Consider the following 17,643-nt stretch of genomic DNA (forward strand, 5'->3'; position numbering starts at 1 on the left):
CTTCAAAGCCTGCAATTGTGACTGTGCGGTAGAAAAAGAAAAAACTTTTTATTAATTTTCATTAATTACAGCAGATTTGACAGAAGCCAATTAGTTTTAGGACTTATCAGGAAATCGGTCGGAGATACCTAATCTATCTCCTACAAAAAATCCAAAATTTATTGATACCAAGAAAAAAAATCATAAAAAAGTAAAATGAAATTAGACTCAACAATTATTACAAAAAATGTAACGCTCTTTGAAAGTTAAAACTTAAAACTAATTCAGAAATCAGAAACTAATTATTGTATGGTCCGTTAGTGCAGGCAGAAAAGTGTCTGACTACGGATTGACTCGTATTTCTTAATGAATTCTTAACCAATTTAGAAAAAACTATTCAAATTTTATGACATATATGATGATGGTATTTTAAAAAAAAAATTCTCTTAATAAAATAGAAATTAACTTCTGTCTACTTCATAATTCACTTCATACATATTGTGTAACGGGTCGCAAAAAATGTTACAAGATTACTGTAAATATATATATATATATAATATATATATATTGTTCAAGACTAGTGCGAGTGATATCCAAATTATATTGTTCAAGACTAGTGCGAGTGATATCCAAATTATATTGTTCAAGACTAGTGCGAGTGATATCCAAATTATCGCGATTTTTAAGATGCGATCCTATATCTCGCCCACGTCACCTGATGGATTCTTTGATGATGCCGATTCTGTTGGACAAAAACTCGAGCTGAGCTGTCCGTCGGACATATCCCACGGTTGCGAGCCGTACCACGTGGCAGGCGAGTACAACGCAATCGGACTTTTTTTTTTTTTTTTTTTTTTTTTTTACTATTTTAAGTGTAAGACTTTTCTTAAAGAGTTTTTTGAATTGTAATTTCGCTTATGGATTGTAATTTACAAATGTCAGTAAAAAAATCACTACATCTTTTTTTAATCGATTAATTTAGAAATCCTGGATTGGTTGTAACTTAAAATTTTAACAGTCACCACATAATTAGTGGATCATGTTTTCAAAGTTTAAATTTGCAAACTAACAATTCAAAGATCCAACAATTACGAGATAGCTTCTATAGGAATTATCTGTTCTCCAAGTCCTCTTCATTCTTATATAGCGCTTTCTTTTATTTTAAATATAATTTGAACTTTTGAAGTAAACTCGATAAATTTACTCGTGTAGAGAACTTTTTCTGTTAAATTTTACTCGTGTGAAAAACACATCTATAATTACACGGGCCAATTGAAGGATATAAACGAAGAAATAAGAAAATAAACTAGAGAGAGAGGTTTCTTTATTTTTCATCAGAAAAAAGCCCCAACACTTTCTGACCAATCAGAACGCGGTCCTGCTTCTTATCCTTGGTAAAGCAACTGACCAATATCAAATGCCCTGTGGGTCCCACTCTGACCTTTTCCACCTTCAAACCGGACCTACTACGATATACCCTATCCTATGCACTAATATACAATACATTCATGCCCATTTCAGTTTCATATACATACATATATACATGCATGCTTAGTGGGACCCACCCGCGGATTTTGCACTGATGTGACGTGGTTTAATTGCCTTCTTTACCTTTATTCAGCCATTTATGTGATTCGTGGCCAAAATAAGGCAAATGTGTATATTACCACTCGCGCTGTAATATATATATTTCGAGCCTCGTGCTCTCTCAGTTTTCGGATCTCATCATAATTCCTAATATTTATTACAAATTCGCTTCTTTTTTTCTTTTTCATCTTTTCCGTTTCCTCATACTTGTTATCAATAATTAATTATAAAAAACTCTATAGACCTGATCTTGAACGGTCTTTCAGCACTGTAGAACTGTGCACTACCCAAGATCGGCAAAGAATTAAAACCCCAACTGTTCTTTCAGAGCTATCCGTCCATGTATACAAATGCTATATATTATAATATCTATATAATCTGTACATACATATACGATAAAACAGGATATCCGTTTTCCACTTTTGTCTATAGTAAAGTGGTTGCCGATACATTATTATTCTTATGCTGCTTAAAAACAAAGTAGTTCATCAGTGTTGCGTAACTTTCATATTGTTCACTTTTCTCTAAAGATATAATTAATAATTAAATAAATACAAACGTAGTTATTCCAGGTGGGTATTTTCAGAAACCGCGTGCTGTTCCGAACCTTTTCATGGCCACTGTTCGATTTTTTCTAGGCCATAAAACCGTATATATTATAAAATATTTTGTTACAATTATAATTTTACAAATACCAAGGGCTTCGTGCGTGTACTGATTTAATCTAAGAAGTTGTCAAAAGGAAAAAGTCTAATTAAGACCGAATTTATTACGATAACAGCTAAGTTATAGAGGACTGATTTGAAGATTAATTAGGGTTTTGATTGCTGTTGCATATCATATCATGTCTATTTATACTTAATTAATAAAATTTTGGCCAAATTAAATTTTTTGATTTGATGTTTCACCTGTTTTATTAATTTGTTATTTAGGAGCCGTTTGCATTACTTAGGAAAGAGTAAGGTTAAATAACTATTCACAGGGTGAACAAAAGAATGATTAAATAAGGTAAATATATACATTTTGGTTTGTGTGTTTAGTCGTTGCACGCAATATTTAATTCTTTAGAGGCCTCCAATGCCTGCATGAGAGTCTGAGGTATTTAGCAGTGAAGGGTTTTGGGAAATGTTTAGGGTTCCGAACAGTACTATATTCATAAATTACTTAAAATTAAAAGAGGGATGGTAAAACCGTAAAAGTAATTATTTACTTCTGAAGTTTTAATTTTGAATTATTTTCACCATCTGAAGTTTTAGTTTTAGTTCCAAACTTAGGGTTTGTTGATTCTAGTTTTTTTTTTTTTTTTTTTTTTTTTTTTTTTAGATAACCCTGAGATTTTTGTTAAGAAAATACATCAAAAATCCAATTGGTAAGACTCCAATTGACCTTGGGGGCTCAGATTCATGTTGATAAGACTCCACTAGAGCCGATGAGTTTCGTTGTCATTAGCACGAAAATGAATGACGACAAACATCTCATAGGCATAACGAAGGAGTATGAACGCTTTTCCGACCTCGAGGTCTTTGTCGGAGACTCGAGTAGTGGATATTTTAAGATATGGAAAAATGTAATGGTTGAACAATAATTAATGTTAATGCAATTTCTCGGATAACATTCACGGGACACGCGTCAAGGTGTCGAGCTTGTGACGTGTCTCCTTTTTAGGTTACGAGCGTAGAATCTCCTACGGCTCCGGGAGCATCGTAACGAGTTAGAATATCTTGAGCATCACGACTGCGAGGATGCCTTCGGGAATTCGAGGAGGGCGGCGTTGTTTTGCCTGTAAAAAAATATATATAGAGGAAACGAGCTAGAGGGCGCAAAGAACTTATATCCGTCGCTCCAACCTCATATTTACCTCTGTTAATCGAACTAGATGGGGCGAGAAAAAATTATTTCCGTCGCTCCGACCTCACTTTTACCTCTAATTTATTATAAATGTGAATCTTGAATTTGCATTAGGCTTATAATTTTTTTTTTTTTTTTTTTTTTTGCTTTCACCTTTGGACCTCTCTTGTTTTTTCTTCATTTTCTCTTCCGGTATGCCTCCCTCTTTTATTGGTTCTGATGGTGTAGTATTTATAGGCTCTAAGACTTCATTCTCATTTGCTTTGAGGCTCCTTTATTATTATTTTTATATATTTTTTTATAAGCAATTATCATGAAGAAAATTGTGATATGAGGTTTACTTTGTGTCACGTAGAGTAGATATGGTGTGTACATGATGAATGAGTGTACAAAAATTTTAGGCAGAATTGATTTGATTTTATGGGGTCCAACCAATTAAGCACGTGAGAGTGTAAGCGAGTTGGTGGGATTTATGTATCTTATTTGGAACATTTCTCATATTAACATGGATATTTACGTGAGACTTTACACATTACAAAATTGTCTTTGTTGAGTGAGAAATGTTTAGTGTCACATCACTTCACTTCACTAGTGTATTTTTATAGTGTATATTTAGTGTCACAATATTGTCTTTGCTCCTCTGACGTTCACAACACCCCCAAGCCAATATTGTATTTTTATCTAGTGTCACATCAATTCACTTCACTCTTCTTTTACGTTTGCTTTTTATATCTCTGCTTGGTTTTTGTTGGCTCCAGGAAGTCAACCAGTCGCGTGGTTTGAGCTTCTCCATCCGTGGATCCCTCCTGATAGACTCGCTCCCCGGCGAACCCGAAGAGTGGAGTTTTGACTGGGGTCGAGTGGATCTCACCGAGGTTCATCCGTTCGAGACAGCTTTGAACAGGATGTCGTCCGAGCTTCCATTGTCAATGAGGATCCTCTTTACCATGTTGTTAACCACTTGCGCTTTCACGACAATCCCATCATTGTGTGGGTGCATTACTCTGAGAGCTTCTTCTTCAGTGAAGTGGATTGTCTCGTACGGAGTGGTCGGCCAGGGAGCTTCTTCCATTGTCAAGGTTGATGTTATGGGTGTGGGCTTCTCCGGTTGCTGCCCGTGCATAACTCTTCCGTTCATTTGCGGTGTCCCTTGTTTCGGGTCCCCCAAATATGGTCGTCACTATGTTAAGCGAGACATTTTCCGTGATCCATTGGGCACCGCGATTGTCGTTGTCGGTGGCGGGCCTTTTTCCGTGATCATGTTGTTTTGTTTGAGAGGCATGTCTTCTTTCAGTGGCGCCTGGATTAGCGACCATCATTAGGACGAAGTCTTTTAATTTCCCGCCTGGAATGAGGTCTTCAATTTGCCTCTTGAGTTGTATGCTGTCGGCGGTGAGATGACCATGATCTTTGTGGAATTCGCAATACTTCCTTTTGTCTCGCATGGATGGGTCCTTATACATGGGCTGCGGGTTTGTGAACATGTTCTTGTGTAACAAAAAGATTCTGTCTGGTGTGGTAATAAGTGGAGTAAAGTCCGCGTTTCTTTGGAACTTTTCGACAAGCAGGGGTCGTGTGTTTGACGTAGGGCGAGCGTTTGAGACTGCGACTGTTGTAGCGCGGTTCTTTTTCCTATGCGAGTCGCTGTCGAATTCGTCGTCTTCTCTCCGGCGGCTCCCCCTCTCACCAACCTTTCGACTATCGAGATATTCGTCAACATAGATGTGTTGAGTAGCGCGAGTGATAAGTTCCGACATGGTCGTCGGTCGTTGCTTCACTAGCGATATAAGGAAGTTTCCAGTCGTCAGCCCGTCGATGAATGCGAAAATAGAATCATTGTCGTCGTAATCGTCTACCTTGTTCGATTCTTCAATAAACCTATTCAAGTAGTGCTGAAGGGTTTCGTGGTTTCCTTGCTTGATGGTTAAGAGATACGACTTTTCTTTCCTTCGAATGCGCGATGCCGCGAAACGTGTGAGAATTTTGTCTTGGAGGTCTTCGAAGGATTGTATCGATCCCCTTTTAAGCCTTTAAAACCACTCGAATGCGGTTCCAGCGAGCGTGAGACAGTATGCTTGGCACATTGTTGAGGGTGTCTGTCCTGCCATCTTCATCTTTATTTGATATTGGTGGATATGGTAGAGCGGATCGGTGCTTCCATCGTAAAGTGCCATGTTAGGTGGGCGAAAGTTTCCTACGGCGTCTTCGGCAAGTACACTAGCAGCAAATGGCGAGGCTACGCCTTCAATCATGTTTCTCACGATCGGGGTTCTGGTTTGTGCTGCATGCAACTCTCGAATGTCCTCTCTCAACATGTTGAACATGTTAGTTACTTCATCACTTCCAGCATGTGTAGTGGCAGGCGCGAATCTGGTAGTACGTTTTCTCTTTCGATGCTTGATCGATTAGAGTGATATGTGCTGCAGGTGGCGTCGCCGTAATTAGTGGGGCGGCCTCTTGTGCTCCGCGTGTTTCGGGGGCAGCTTGGCACCTCGGGATCTCCCACCGAGCGTTGAGGTGGCGTCATAGATCCATGTTAGGCTCTAGACGTCCTAGCGACCTTGTACGCCGTGGTGGAGAAAACCTCCTGATGTCCCCGCTATCTGCTACATCTTCACCATGTCCCAATCGATCGAAAGAAGACCTTTGGGATTCGGCTCCGACCTCTGCGACGGAGCGGGCGGCCTGTGGGACATTTATGTGTTGTGTGTCGATGCCTAAGTTATGCGGTGTACGTCGATCTGGTGCTCGGGCGGTTCTCAGTTCCGCCTGGCGATGGCGGCTGATGTCTCGGATACTTGGGTCAGGGTCGTCGTCTTGTCTGCCTTCGAGGTTTTCATTTTGCCTTTGTTCGCGCCTTTGAGTTTGCATTTTTCGGGCGTCCATCTCTTGCTTGGGCGTGTAAAGTCATGACCCTTTCATCGTGATCTCTTGCGAACTCGCTTACCAGTAAATAAAGACTATCTTCGAGGCATGCCATGCGGTCATGCCGTTCGATAAAAACGACACCAGGGGCGGGATCTCTCACATCGGTGGTATTCTGGTGTGGTGGAGGCGTGATTCTTGTTGTCGGGATGACGCTTGGCGGCGATATGTCTTGGGTTTGGCCATTTCTAGTTTGAGTTTGGGCCCGTGTATGAAGTGTTACGCTTTCTTCCCATTGTGGGACATTATTTCCGAAAGCGGCGGCGATGTTGGACATCTCGTGTGAGATTTTCTTGTGTCGCCTCTTGAGTTTACAAAAATTTTGGGCAGAATTGAGTTGATTTTATGGGGTCCAACCAATTAAGCACGTGATAGTGTAATGGAGTTGATATCTTATTTGGAACATTTCTCTTATCAACTTGGACCATATCACAACAATTAGTCTCTTAAATTGGTGTTAAAATGTCGAGCCGTGTTATTCATTAGAGTTACTTTATGATTATGAGACTCGTGATCCTATATATTTATTTTTCGTATAATATTTTATTAATTACATCAATTTTAAAGTAACATATAAATTAAAAAACAACATCAATTTTTTTAAAAAAATACTACACGTTATTACATGGAACTAAACGGGAATTCCAATTCCTTCCCAATTCTCAGATGATACCACGAACAAAAATCTCGATACTAACTTCTAGAAAATGATTTTTTTTCTTCTTTTGATTTTCTGAAAAATAATGAGAAATGGGATTCCGCATTATTCATATGACCAACCTTAAAACTGCGCTAATTCGGTGATGTATTGTAAAATGTCTAATACGAAACTTTGGTAATCAATTGGTGTTTTAGTATGTTTGGGGGGTGCCGTACATACACGGACAGTAACTTTCTCTCTCTAGAAACTAGGGTTTCTCTCTAAACCTCTTCTTCTCCTTGTAGCAGCCGCCGCCGCCCCCCAGGATGCTGCTCGCCGGCGTGCTCTCAGCCACGTCGTCGGTCCTGGGGGGAGCCCAGCCCTCGACCCAGCACCTGAACTCCGTCCTCAAGATCCTCTTCTCTCGCCGGAGCCACGTCCGCTCCGGCCTAGACCTCTTCAGAACGGCGCACAAGCACGGCGTCGACCCGGACACGGAGTCCCACAACATAGCGATGCGAGGCCTGGGTTTGAACGGCGATCTCAGCGTCGCCTACAAGGTGTTCGACGAAATGCCCAAGAGAGGCCTCGTCCCGGACCCTCCCCCCTCCGACCCCCGTGACGTCCCCGGCACCGGTTCAGCCCCGACGGTGTGGACTAGCGTGTTTCGGAGGTGCACAGCGAGTCCCTCCCTCTCGTGTGTAGATCCGAAGCTCCGACGTGGTCCCGTCGACCCCGATCCTTATGGTCCCTCTCGGATGGAATCGCTGGAGGTGCTCCGTGCCACGGGTTCGAGCCATCGAAGCTTGATGCCGAGTGACAGTTGTGGTTCGTCGACGTTCGCGACGCGGCCGTGCTCGCTGCAGATCTTGGGTGCGGGTGTCTGCCTTTTTTTAGTTTGTTTTGGTTTTAGTTTTTTAGTTTGTTTTTCTGGTGTTGGAATGGACCTATCCTTTTATTGTTATGCTTTGTTTTGTGTTGGACTCGGATTAGCCGTAGTTCCCTTTCCCGTAGTGGATTTCCTGTTAGGTGTTTATCTATGCAGGTTGAAAAGCCACCCTATTCGTGGTTATCGGACCAAGTTTGGTTGGATTTTTCCATCGCCATTCTTTGGGGTTTTTTAACGAGCCTCTTGTGTGCTCTATTGGTGCTTGTAATTCTTCTCGTTGTCGGAAGTTTGCACATATCGTACTTTTACCGGAAGTTAGTGTTAGATTCACCTCGACTTAGGTCTTGGTAATCCATGTACTAAGGTGTTTTTCTCCTGTGTTGATGGGTTTTTTACCCAATTTTAATGGAAAATCCGTGTTATTCAAAAAAAAAAAAAAAAATTGGTGTTTTAGTAATAACCCATTTTTTCTCGAGTAATTATAAGTTGGGCTTTGGGGCCCAAGTTCATAGCGTTTAGCCAGCCCTTGTGCCGTAAAAGGGCCAGAATAGCCCACCCAAATGGGCGTCGGAGATCACCATTTCCGTGTCTCGCTCTCGTCGTTGCAATGAATGTGATTAGCGAAGGAAGAAGAAAGTGATGGATGAGAAAGAGAAAGAACCGATTAGAAAAGCTTCAGAAGTAGCGTGTCGCGAGTTCAAAACCTTAGTCGATTCAAATCATCTGGATTCCCTCAAGCAAACTCAGCTTCTAATGTACCTCTCTCGCTCTCTCACAATAGATTTTGTCGATACATTGTTATTTTTTGCACGACGATTTCTTTCCAATCGCCCCGGTTTTCACTTTCAATAGCATTGAATCGGATTTTTTTATTATTTTTTCAAATGAGATATATGAACAAATTAGTTAGCATTGTTATTTGTTCAAGATTTTGGTGCATTGCGAAATGAAATGAATTTTGTGGAAAATCAATTACAAAATGAACGAAGAGAAAAGCCTGTTTGATTTTGATCACATGTTCTGTGAGTTTAAAGTTTAAACCATTTTCCTTAGGGCTTGGATAACCAATTGAACTATTTTATTGTGAACCTAGTTTTTCATCTCCTCTTCAAAGTTAAATCACCCCGAACAGCATTGAAATTAGGTTTTTTTTTTTTTTTTGGATAACCACATATATAAATTTGAGCCTCGTGAGTTCATTAACTATTTCTGATTGTTATAATTGTTACATGTCTTACTTAATTGCATCATAAATGGAGTTAATTTAAGGATAATTTTTCTCCAGGCTTGGATTATTGTGTATCCGAACCCAGGTATTTGTCAACTGTCTTTGATTCTTAGAAAACGTATTTTCAAACTTAATCGCAGACTGGGAAGGCTACAAGACAGCAACGCGGTGCTGTCGCATTTCAATGATTATTCGGAGCACTGCTATACTGAAGTTGCCGGAGAGATTAGCAAAAATACGCGAGTTTTGAAGTCTATGAAGTCGGATCTCGACTACATATATCTAAAGCTAAGGTGAGAACTATAACCACAGCTGAAAAACTCGTTTCACTCTTAGTTTTGCAACTCGTGTTCGCTGTTTATAGACTTAGTTAGGTCTTCGATTCAGATCGAGTTGTTTAAACAAGTCATTCATTTATGCTATCAAGAATGTTGCTTCTTGTTACTCTCGGAACACATTTCAGTTTTGCATGAAAATTTAGTTATTTCATTTGTCATTTATCTGAAACCCATTCAGTATATATGTTTTCCGTTGACAATTAATAATTTGGCTATTTCTCTTTGTTTGAGATTAATAGGAGTATGAAGTCGAGACTTTTAGCGACCTATCCGGATGCATTGCCAGATCATTCGAAACGAGAGGAGCTTGACCAAAGACCGGACTTGGAATTGCCTCGATGAAACATATGACTGGCTTCATGTGAACGGTGTGAATTCTTTTAACCTAAGTTATGGCGAGACATTTAATTTTCTAGCTTTGTTTGTTGAATACTTTGGTCCCACCGTATGTATATCATCTTATGCTTGCAATACTTGTTTATATAATGGAGATTTTGTAGCATGTGATGTTTCAATGTTGGATTCTCAACTGCAAATGAATATGAAACATCTAAAAATTTGAAGGGTTATTCTGAGGCTATTTATGGGTGTCAATTCGTTACTAATCTTGTTTTAAGCTATATGAAAATCAGTGTTCCTTTTCCCATTAAGATATTTTTTTAATCTTAATCAGTCTTAAATTAACAGGACGATTGATTTTATAGTGTAATCCTCCATCAATCTAAGTAAATGAGTGTGAATGATAGTAGAATTCAAATACAATTGCACAGAGCATTTTATTAGAATAGAATACCCACGTATACAAGCGTAAAATATCCTAGTAGTTAGTACAATGCTACTCTATGTTAGATTAGATCTAGAGCCAAGTATTGGTGCTTATTCATTTGGTGTATCACCGATGACGACCCTCCCATCAATCACATCTAATGCTCTCTGGCTTTTTCTTGTCACCCTCCCATTGTTGACGATCATGCCCGACGAAAACTAAGTCCCGAGACGCTCACACTCCGATGCATGTCAAGATCAGCACAAAGTTCGAAAGAACAACCGTTTTACTCACTAATATCTCGAATTTACACGACTTCGTATAATATTTATAGCTTTCTGACCAAATCTGGTTTTTCCTTTTTTTTCATTTATTTTTTCTTCTCTTTTTTCAGTTCTCTTTTTTCCTTTTTTGCAATACTTGCATTTTTTTACTCCTGTTTTCTCAGATACTCGACTTTTTCCTTAAATACTCGGCAAGAACAGCAGCTATGTGTTCTTGTACCTGAGCCATAAAACACAGTCAGTGTATATTGGCACACTACTTCAAAATGGGAACTTCAAAAAAAAGGAACTTACCTCAACTTGGTTGGCTACAAGAAACTTCTCGACACTACTCCAGATTTGTCGATTTCCTGTAGTCGAAAGAACACAGGTGTACCTGTATTAGAGCCCCAAAGACAAGCATAGTTAAAAGATAAAGGCATAATGTATAAAGAGCTAGGGAATTGAGTTTCTGGTCCATGAAACTCAAGAGAGAGAGAGAGAGAGAAACAAACCTGCATTGAAGCGGAACTTTGATGTAGAGAAACTTCTCATTCAACAGTTGAGAAAAAACTCTCGTTTGCAAGTCCGAGGGTTGGTGCTTCTTCACTTCCTCGCTGACATTTTCAAGGAAAGAGGAGCCCGAGAACTGAGAAGACAATCTCTCGAACAAGGCACGGGCAAGAGTTGTCTTTCCAATGCCGCCCATTATTCCCCAAATTCCGACAACACGAGAAGATACACAATGCTGACTCAAGCTTCTGCATATTGTAGTTAATCACAAATTAAAATGAAAAAACATCTGAAAAAACATCTGAAAAAACTTGTTCATGATCGGAAAAACAATTTATTAACAGACAATTTACCTTGCCTCTGCCGAATCCCAGCGAATAAATCCGCAGTGGTTGTCAAAGATTTTCTCCACTTGTCCAACTTTTCCAACTCGTTTCCAAATCGTATTTCGTGTAGAATTCACCTTCCGAATGTCACTCTTTTCTCTTCTTTTTTTCCTTTTCTTTTCCCTTCTTTTTTTTCATTTTTTTTTTTCGTTTTTTTTTCCTTCACTTTTTTTCCTTCTATATTTTTCTTTTCTTTTTTATTTTCTCTTTTTCCATTTCTTTCTCCAAACATCTCATCCTTCCATCACCCTCAGAGGGAGCATGTACACTTAATCAATAAGTAGCCACCTTGGTCTGGATTTAAGAAAATAATTTAGTATCATCTCCAAAATAACTAAATAAATGGAAGCATATCTAATTTTACGAAGAAGCCAAATAAAAGTACTGCATTGTTTACCTTCTTTAGCCTTTGGAGTGCAATGACACAACAAAGTTTATTGGGGGCTCTATTATAGCAGATGATTCCAGCTTCCAAGCCTGCCTGGGATTTGAGAGAGAGAGAGAGAGAGAGAGAGAGAGAGAGAGGTATAATGAGTTAATGTGAGGCATAATAGAATATATCACCAGACCATAGTTTCCAAGGCATCCATGATGCGAACAATGAGTATCGATGGGATACTGTCGTCCGACTTCTCTACTATGTTTATGCTCAGTGTTCAAACACCATTTTAAGAACAAACAGCACTATGTTTAACATATTCAAGAATACCGTTAAGTATCTAATTAGCCAAGACCATAGTAATGTCCCCATTTCCTAGGACTTGCATCGCAGTCAGCACTATGTGTCGCCTCTATTTACAGCGTGGTTGACTAGTATTTGTTAATTGTTACTGATGATCTAAGTTAAAATAATACCGAACCAGAAGTAATTCTCAAACAAAAAACCTAATATCTGCCCACATGTGCAAAATAATTAAAGTTCAGAACTAGATCAAAGTTCAGGACAAACCTCAGTTTTCGCTGATAGACGACGGGGCAGAAGACGGAATGGTGACTCAGCAGCCTCCTTTACAACACAGGCTGGAGCATTGCAGTTCATCCCACAATGAGCCCACACCAATCCCACTCCCGAATCTGTAAACTCTACAAAGATAAAATTCCAGAAGCCCATTAATTGAATTATCGACACAGAAAAAAATTGATATGACATCATTAAAAGGATAGAGATATGAACAATCACCTGTGGATCGCAGTCTCCGGCGACGTCCCGGCAGAAGCTGTTCGTCCCTTTGTGTTCAGCCACTACTCCGGCCAGAAACGCCGGCCTCGGGCCCTGAAGCTTGTTGTTAGCGAGCGCGACATTCTTGAGGCTTAAGAGCTTCGCCAGAGACTGAGGAACCATGCCGGTGAAGAGGTTGTCTCTCAACTGGAGATCCGAGAGCGATTCCAGGGCCTAGAGGTCGGGTATCGGACCCGTGAACTGGTTCTTATGAAGCCAAACTGAGGTTAATTGGGACATTTTGGCCAAAACGTTGACCTCACCAGAAAGTCCCAAAATCTGATTGTTCAGCCCCAGATTCCGAATCGAAGATCCGGCGAAACTCGGAGGGAGAGAGCCTGTTAGATTATTATATTAAAGCCTCAAATCTTGCAGATTGGAAAACGAACCGAAGATATCCGGGATCGGACCGACGATGTTGCAGGACCTGAGGTAGAGCGTGATCAAGCTCGGCGAGTCGGTGAGGTCGGTGGGGAATCCCCAAGGAGAGAGGTCGCCATTGTTGCTCATGCTGAGCTTCTGGAGGTTGGAGAATCTGTTCTCCTATAAACTTTCCGGAGAAGGCATTGAGGTCCGACGGTAGGGTTCCGGAGAGAGACAGTTTGGCGAGAGTCACATTTCACGCCCTTCCACGGTGAGAGTCACAGTTTGGCGTACATGGGAGCCAAACTGTGGTAACGCTCTTGCCCCGCCGTGTCCCAAATGTCGAACTTCACCGTTGCTTCCGTTAGTGATAATATCTGTGTGAAAAATTCTGCTCCAATCGTTGGTTCCAGAGATATATATGACACATTTATTTTTTCCACATAATATATATAGCATTTAATAAAAAAAAAAAAAGGGGTTGTTCAGAAATTTACCTGGTGGTCATGAAATTGGCCTTTCACAAATCTCATTACCAAACTTGTTTTCCCAGTTCCCATGTCCCCAAGAAGCACCTAAACAGGAATTTAATATAATATATATTTAAAAATGAATTTATGTTAAATATAGAACCAAGTTAATTAGGCAGATTTGAGATGTTTCCTACAACTCTCATTTTCCAAAAGGCATATATATAGTTGTGTTAGATACATAAGAGTACATAATTTCTGCTTATTATCCATCAGCAAGGTTTTTGTTTTCCACTTTTACGACAGTCCATGTCATAAAAAAACTATATTCATTCACAAATATATAATAAAAAACTGTATTTAATGACAGTTATAGTAATGAAAGTAAAATAAAGATTTACTAATAGATAGTAGGAAAAAACCTTCTATTTAATCATATTTTTTATGTTATCCCTATTCATGCGAGTCAATCAATAAAATCAGGCTCAGATATTTTATTTGTTGTATCCTAGGATTTCATGGGAAGAAAAAAAGGTAGGCTATAAATAAAGCAAGAGAAATTGAAACAATGTCAAGTTATGAAATGAAAGATGTTTGTGTAATCTACCCGTCGGCATCATTGGCGGCGAGGTTTGAACACAGGATCTTTAATCCACTGTAATGATTAAAGTGCTGTATGTGGCGACAAAGGACAACAATATCTGCGCAGTTGAAAACAATAAAAAAGAAAGAAACTGCTTGATAAAAAAACCTAATATCAACCAATCGAAAGAGAGAGAGAAAGAGAGAGAGAGAGAGAGAGAGAGAGAGCCTGCAATCGGACCTTGAAAGCTGAGGCAGTGCAAGGTGGCTGTTGTTAAAGCATAAAAACAATTTCATTACAGCCTTTGGGACGTCAGTAATCTTTGCTCAGACATCTATTAAAAAACGAGTATTACGTAAATATATATTCATTGTGTGTGTGTGAGAGAGAGAGATAACAACTAACCTGCATCGAAGCAGAACTTGGACGTTGAACTCTGGGCACCGTCTATCCCCATTCCCTCTTCCATATTTCACTTTTTCTCTTTTTTTTTCTTTTCTTTTTTCTATCCGTTTTCCTTCTCTCTTTTTTTTTTTTGGTTCTTTTTCTTTGCCTTCACTTTTTTTTCATTTCTTTTCTTTTATTTTTCCTTCTATTTTTTTTCTTTTCATCTTCCCTTTTTTTTTTCTTTTTCGTTTTTTTTTTTTTATTATTATTATTTCTTCCTCCAAACATCTCACCCTTCCCAAGTGCCCACCTTGGCCTGGATTTAAGAACATAATTTAGTATCGTCTCCAAAATAACTAAATAAATGGAAGCATATCTAACTTTTTATGAAAAGACATACAAAAGTACCGCTTGTTGTACCTTCTTCAGCCTTTGGAGTGCGATGACACAACAAAGTTTATTGGAGTCTCATTATAGCAGATGATTCCAGCTTCCAAGCCTGCTTTCGATTTGCCCATTATTCATCGTATTCCAAACTTCCTGAGAGAGAGAGAGAAAGAGAGAGATAGTATCTAATTAGCTAAGACCATAGAAACATGCCCATTTCCAAGGACTTGCAACGCAATCAGCACTATTTACAGCATGTAAACACTAGTAACAGATGATCTATGTTAAAAGAACACCAACTCAAAAGTAATTCTAAACAAAAAAAACTTACTTGGCCAATGCATGTCATGAAGCTTTTAGGCCAAGCAACTGCTATCCACATCATCGACTTCAGAATGCAGATCGGGTTCAACTGCCTTGGACTGTTAATGGAAACGTTTCAGATTCCTGTTTTCCTCTTTAAGAGACTATATCAGTCCCATGTCCGCCTTGAGGATTTAACTCAAGTTTCAATATCTGCCCACACCTGCAAAATAGTTAAAGTTCAAAACTAGATTATAAAACCTAGACTTAATTCTAAAAATGTGCCAGGACAAACCTCAGTTTTTGCAGATCGACGAGGCAGTGGACGGAATGTGGACTCCGCAGCTTCCTCTACAGCACAGGCTCGAGCATTGTAGTTCATCCCACAACGAAGAACGAACACGTTGTAGTTCACACATCAATCCCACTCCCGAATCTGTAAACTCTACAAAGAAAAAATTCCAGAAGCCCATTAATTGAATTATCAACACAAAATATATATATATATATATATTGACATGACATCATTAAAAGGATAGAGATAAGAACAACGTACCTTGGCATAGGCGTGTCCTACTCTCGAATTGATTAAGGGAGTGGCGCAACAAGCATTTTGTTCTTGTTTCTTTTTTTTCTTCTTCTTTTTTTTTCCTTTTTTTTTAATTCAGGTTTTTCCTTTTTTTCATTTCTTTTTTCTTCTCGTTTTTCAGTTCTCTTTTTTTCCTTTTTTTGCAATACTTGGATTTTTTTACTCTTGTTTTCTCAGATACTCGACTTTTTTCCTTAAATACTCGGCAAGAACAGCAGCTATGTGTTCTTGTACCTGAGCCATCAAACACAGTCAGTGTATATGGGCACACTTTCACAATTGGAACTATAAAAAAAGGAACTTACCTCAACTTGGTCGGATAAAAGAAACTTATCAACAGTAAACCAGATTTGTTGATTTTCTGTAATTGAACGAATGAATATGTGCCTGTAATAGAGCCCCATAAAAAGGCATAGTCAAAAGATAAAGACATGATGAATAAAGAACTTCAGAATTCAGATTCCGTATATAACAGAATTTACCTCAACTTTGTTGTCTACAACAAGCTTCTCGACAGCACTCCAAATTTGCTGTTTTTCTGTGCTCGAAAGAATGAAAATGTGCCTGCAATAAATTAAGCCCCGTAAACATAGTTAGGAGATAAAGGCATGATGGATAAAGTGCTAGGGAATTCAGTCTCTGGTCAAAGAAGCACGGAGTTAAAATAACACCAACTCAAAAGTAATTCTCAAGCAAAAACTTACTTGGGTAATTCAGTGAATATAATTTCTAGCAACGACCAAAGTAAGATGCTTTATCAAGTTCCAAAACAAAGTAAGCATTTATCAAAAAATTGAAGGGAGTCGAAGTCGAGAATCCTTAAGACTATGCAGACTATTATGAAGAGGTTTTCGTGAAAGAGCAAGTAATGTACCTGATTCAGTGGTCGTGTGTTAGCTCATCGCCACACTAGAGCTTCTTATAGCGGAAAATGGCATGTGCACCGAACCCACCACCCAAAAATAAAAACCTAAACAAAAGTGCAAGTGTCATTGCAAAATACATCATTTCAGATAGCATCGATACTTTTAAAATATTTCCAGTAAGCATTTAATATGAGGTTCTTTCTACAAAATCCTATTAACTTGGAAAGTTCAACATAACATGCTCTATTAATAAAAAAATGTGATATACCTTTTCTGTTGGTAGGAAAACAAATTCCTTGGACAAACTCCACTCCATATACCTCATCAAAATCAACCCTGTTACAGCACATGTCCTGCAAAGACGAGAGATTACAGACAAACGGGTATGAGAACTGTCGCAGATAACAGATAATTTAAAACCATACTAGACACACGTGACATAGACTCAACAAACTCCTACCTTCTTGAGAGCTAATCTTCGTAGATTCAGAACTTGCTCAAGCAACCGACCTTTGGACTATGCAGAACAAGTGGGAAAAAAAAATTCTAATCACCCTAGAAATTAAAAATAGGAATTGAAATAAAAAGTGGGAAAAAAAATTACCGATTTCTCCATTTCTCGTCCTCGCGTTTCTGCTTCGGCTTCCATTTCTCGATCGCCGTGAACGATTAAGCTAGGGTTTCTATTTCTTTCTCTTCGCTCTCTCTCTCTCTCTCTAAAACCCCCCTCTCACTTACTCTCCGACTCTCTCTATATGTCAAATATTTATTTTTGGCGCTATAAACACGAAATGGTGGTGACTAATTTTTACTGGGCCGAGTGGGCCCAAATTCTGTTCACGCGTGTTATGTAAGCTAAGATTTAATCAGTTTCCTTTTGTCTTCAAAAAAAAAAAAATCAGTTTCCTTTTGTCTTAAAAAAAAAAAAAAAATCAGTTTCCTTTTTTTATTGTAGATCAGCGTGGTCTTCAAGTCACAAGTCACAAGTAGCATTAATTACAACTTTCCTAGCTAGCATTAATTATAACTTTCCTTTTTTTTTAACTTAACAGTTAAAATCAGTTTAGATCTTCAAGTCACACTTAGCATTAATTGTTGACCCCGATTTTTGTAG

At 38.9% G+C, this 17,643-nt stretch overlaps 2 protein-coding genes and 2 long non-coding RNA genes across 8 annotated transcripts; 1 reads left to right on the forward strand and 3 right to left on the reverse strand.

The window, feature by feature from the left end:
• The first annotated feature begins 8,406 nt into the window (after window positions 1–8,406).
• Window positions 8,407–10,003, forward strand: LOC149386296 (kxDL motif protein). Its single transcript, XM_089625324.1, has 3 exons — window positions 8,407–8,623; window positions 9,237–9,389; window positions 9,674–10,003. Exons 1-3 carry the CDS (start codon window positions 8,508–8,510, stop codon window positions 9,774–9,776), a joined length of 372 nt encoding a protein of 123 aa, XP_089481450.1. The 5' UTR covers window positions 8,407–8,507; the 3' UTR covers window positions 9,777–10,003.
• A 549-nt stretch (window positions 10,004–10,552) lies between these two features.
• On the reverse strand, window positions 10,553–12,436 carry LOC149386297 (disease resistance-like protein DSC1). Of its 3 annotated transcripts, none has more exons than XM_089625328.1 (6): window positions 12,312–12,436; window positions 11,760–11,843; window positions 11,330–11,656; window positions 10,979–11,211; window positions 10,779–10,860; window positions 10,553–10,704 (listed from the first exon to the last, which is right to left on the reverse strand). In XM_089625328.1, the coding sequence occupies exons 4-6, from the start codon at window positions 11,170–11,172 to the stop codon at window positions 10,645–10,647; spliced, it is 336 nt and encodes a 111-aa protein (XP_089481454.1). In that variant the 5' UTR covers window positions 11,173–11,211; window positions 11,330–11,656; window positions 11,760–11,843; window positions 12,312–12,436; the 3' UTR covers window positions 10,553–10,644. The 3 variants fall into 3 exon arrangements, with proteins under 3 accessions (XP_089481454.1, XP_089481452.1, XP_089481451.1); XM_089625326.1 differs by having other exon boundaries at window positions 10,979–11,221; XM_089625325.1 differs by having other exon boundaries at window positions 10,979–11,224.
• Window positions 12,437–12,548: 112 nt separating this feature from the next.
• LOC149386298 (uncharacterized) lies at window positions 12,549–15,190 on the reverse strand. 3 transcript variants are annotated; one of them, XR_016301229.1, is made up of 8 exons: window positions 15,103–15,190; window positions 14,805–14,924; window positions 14,403–14,700; window positions 14,238–14,331; window positions 14,022–14,115; window positions 13,442–13,519; window positions 13,009–13,321; window positions 12,549–12,919 (listed from the first exon to the last, which is right to left on the reverse strand). It is a non-coding gene; the product is annotated as an uncharacterized LOC149386298 (long non-coding RNA). The 3 variants fall into 3 exon arrangements; XR_016301227.1 differs by having other exon boundaries at window positions 12,549–13,321; XR_016301228.1 differs by having other exon boundaries at window positions 12,549–13,335.
• Window positions 15,191–15,776: 586 nt separating this feature from the next.
• LOC149386299 (uncharacterized) lies at window positions 15,777–17,402 on the reverse strand. Its single transcript, XR_016301226.1, has 7 exons — window positions 17,134–17,402; window positions 16,990–17,046; window positions 16,798–16,882; window positions 16,538–16,633; window positions 16,146–16,227; window positions 15,969–16,050; window positions 15,777–15,897 (listed from the first exon to the last, which is right to left on the reverse strand). It is a non-coding gene; the product is annotated as an uncharacterized LOC149386299 (long non-coding RNA).
• Window positions 17,403–17,643: the final 241 nt, after the last annotated feature.

This window comes from Urtica dioica, chromosome 9, assembly GCF_054948205.1.
Source record: "Urtica dioica subsp. dioica isolate 48M chromosome 9, U.dioica_male_clone48M_v1_H2, whole genome shotgun sequence".
Taxonomy (NCBI): domain Eukaryota; kingdom Viridiplantae; phylum Streptophyta; class Magnoliopsida; order Rosales; family Urticaceae; genus Urtica; species Urtica dioica.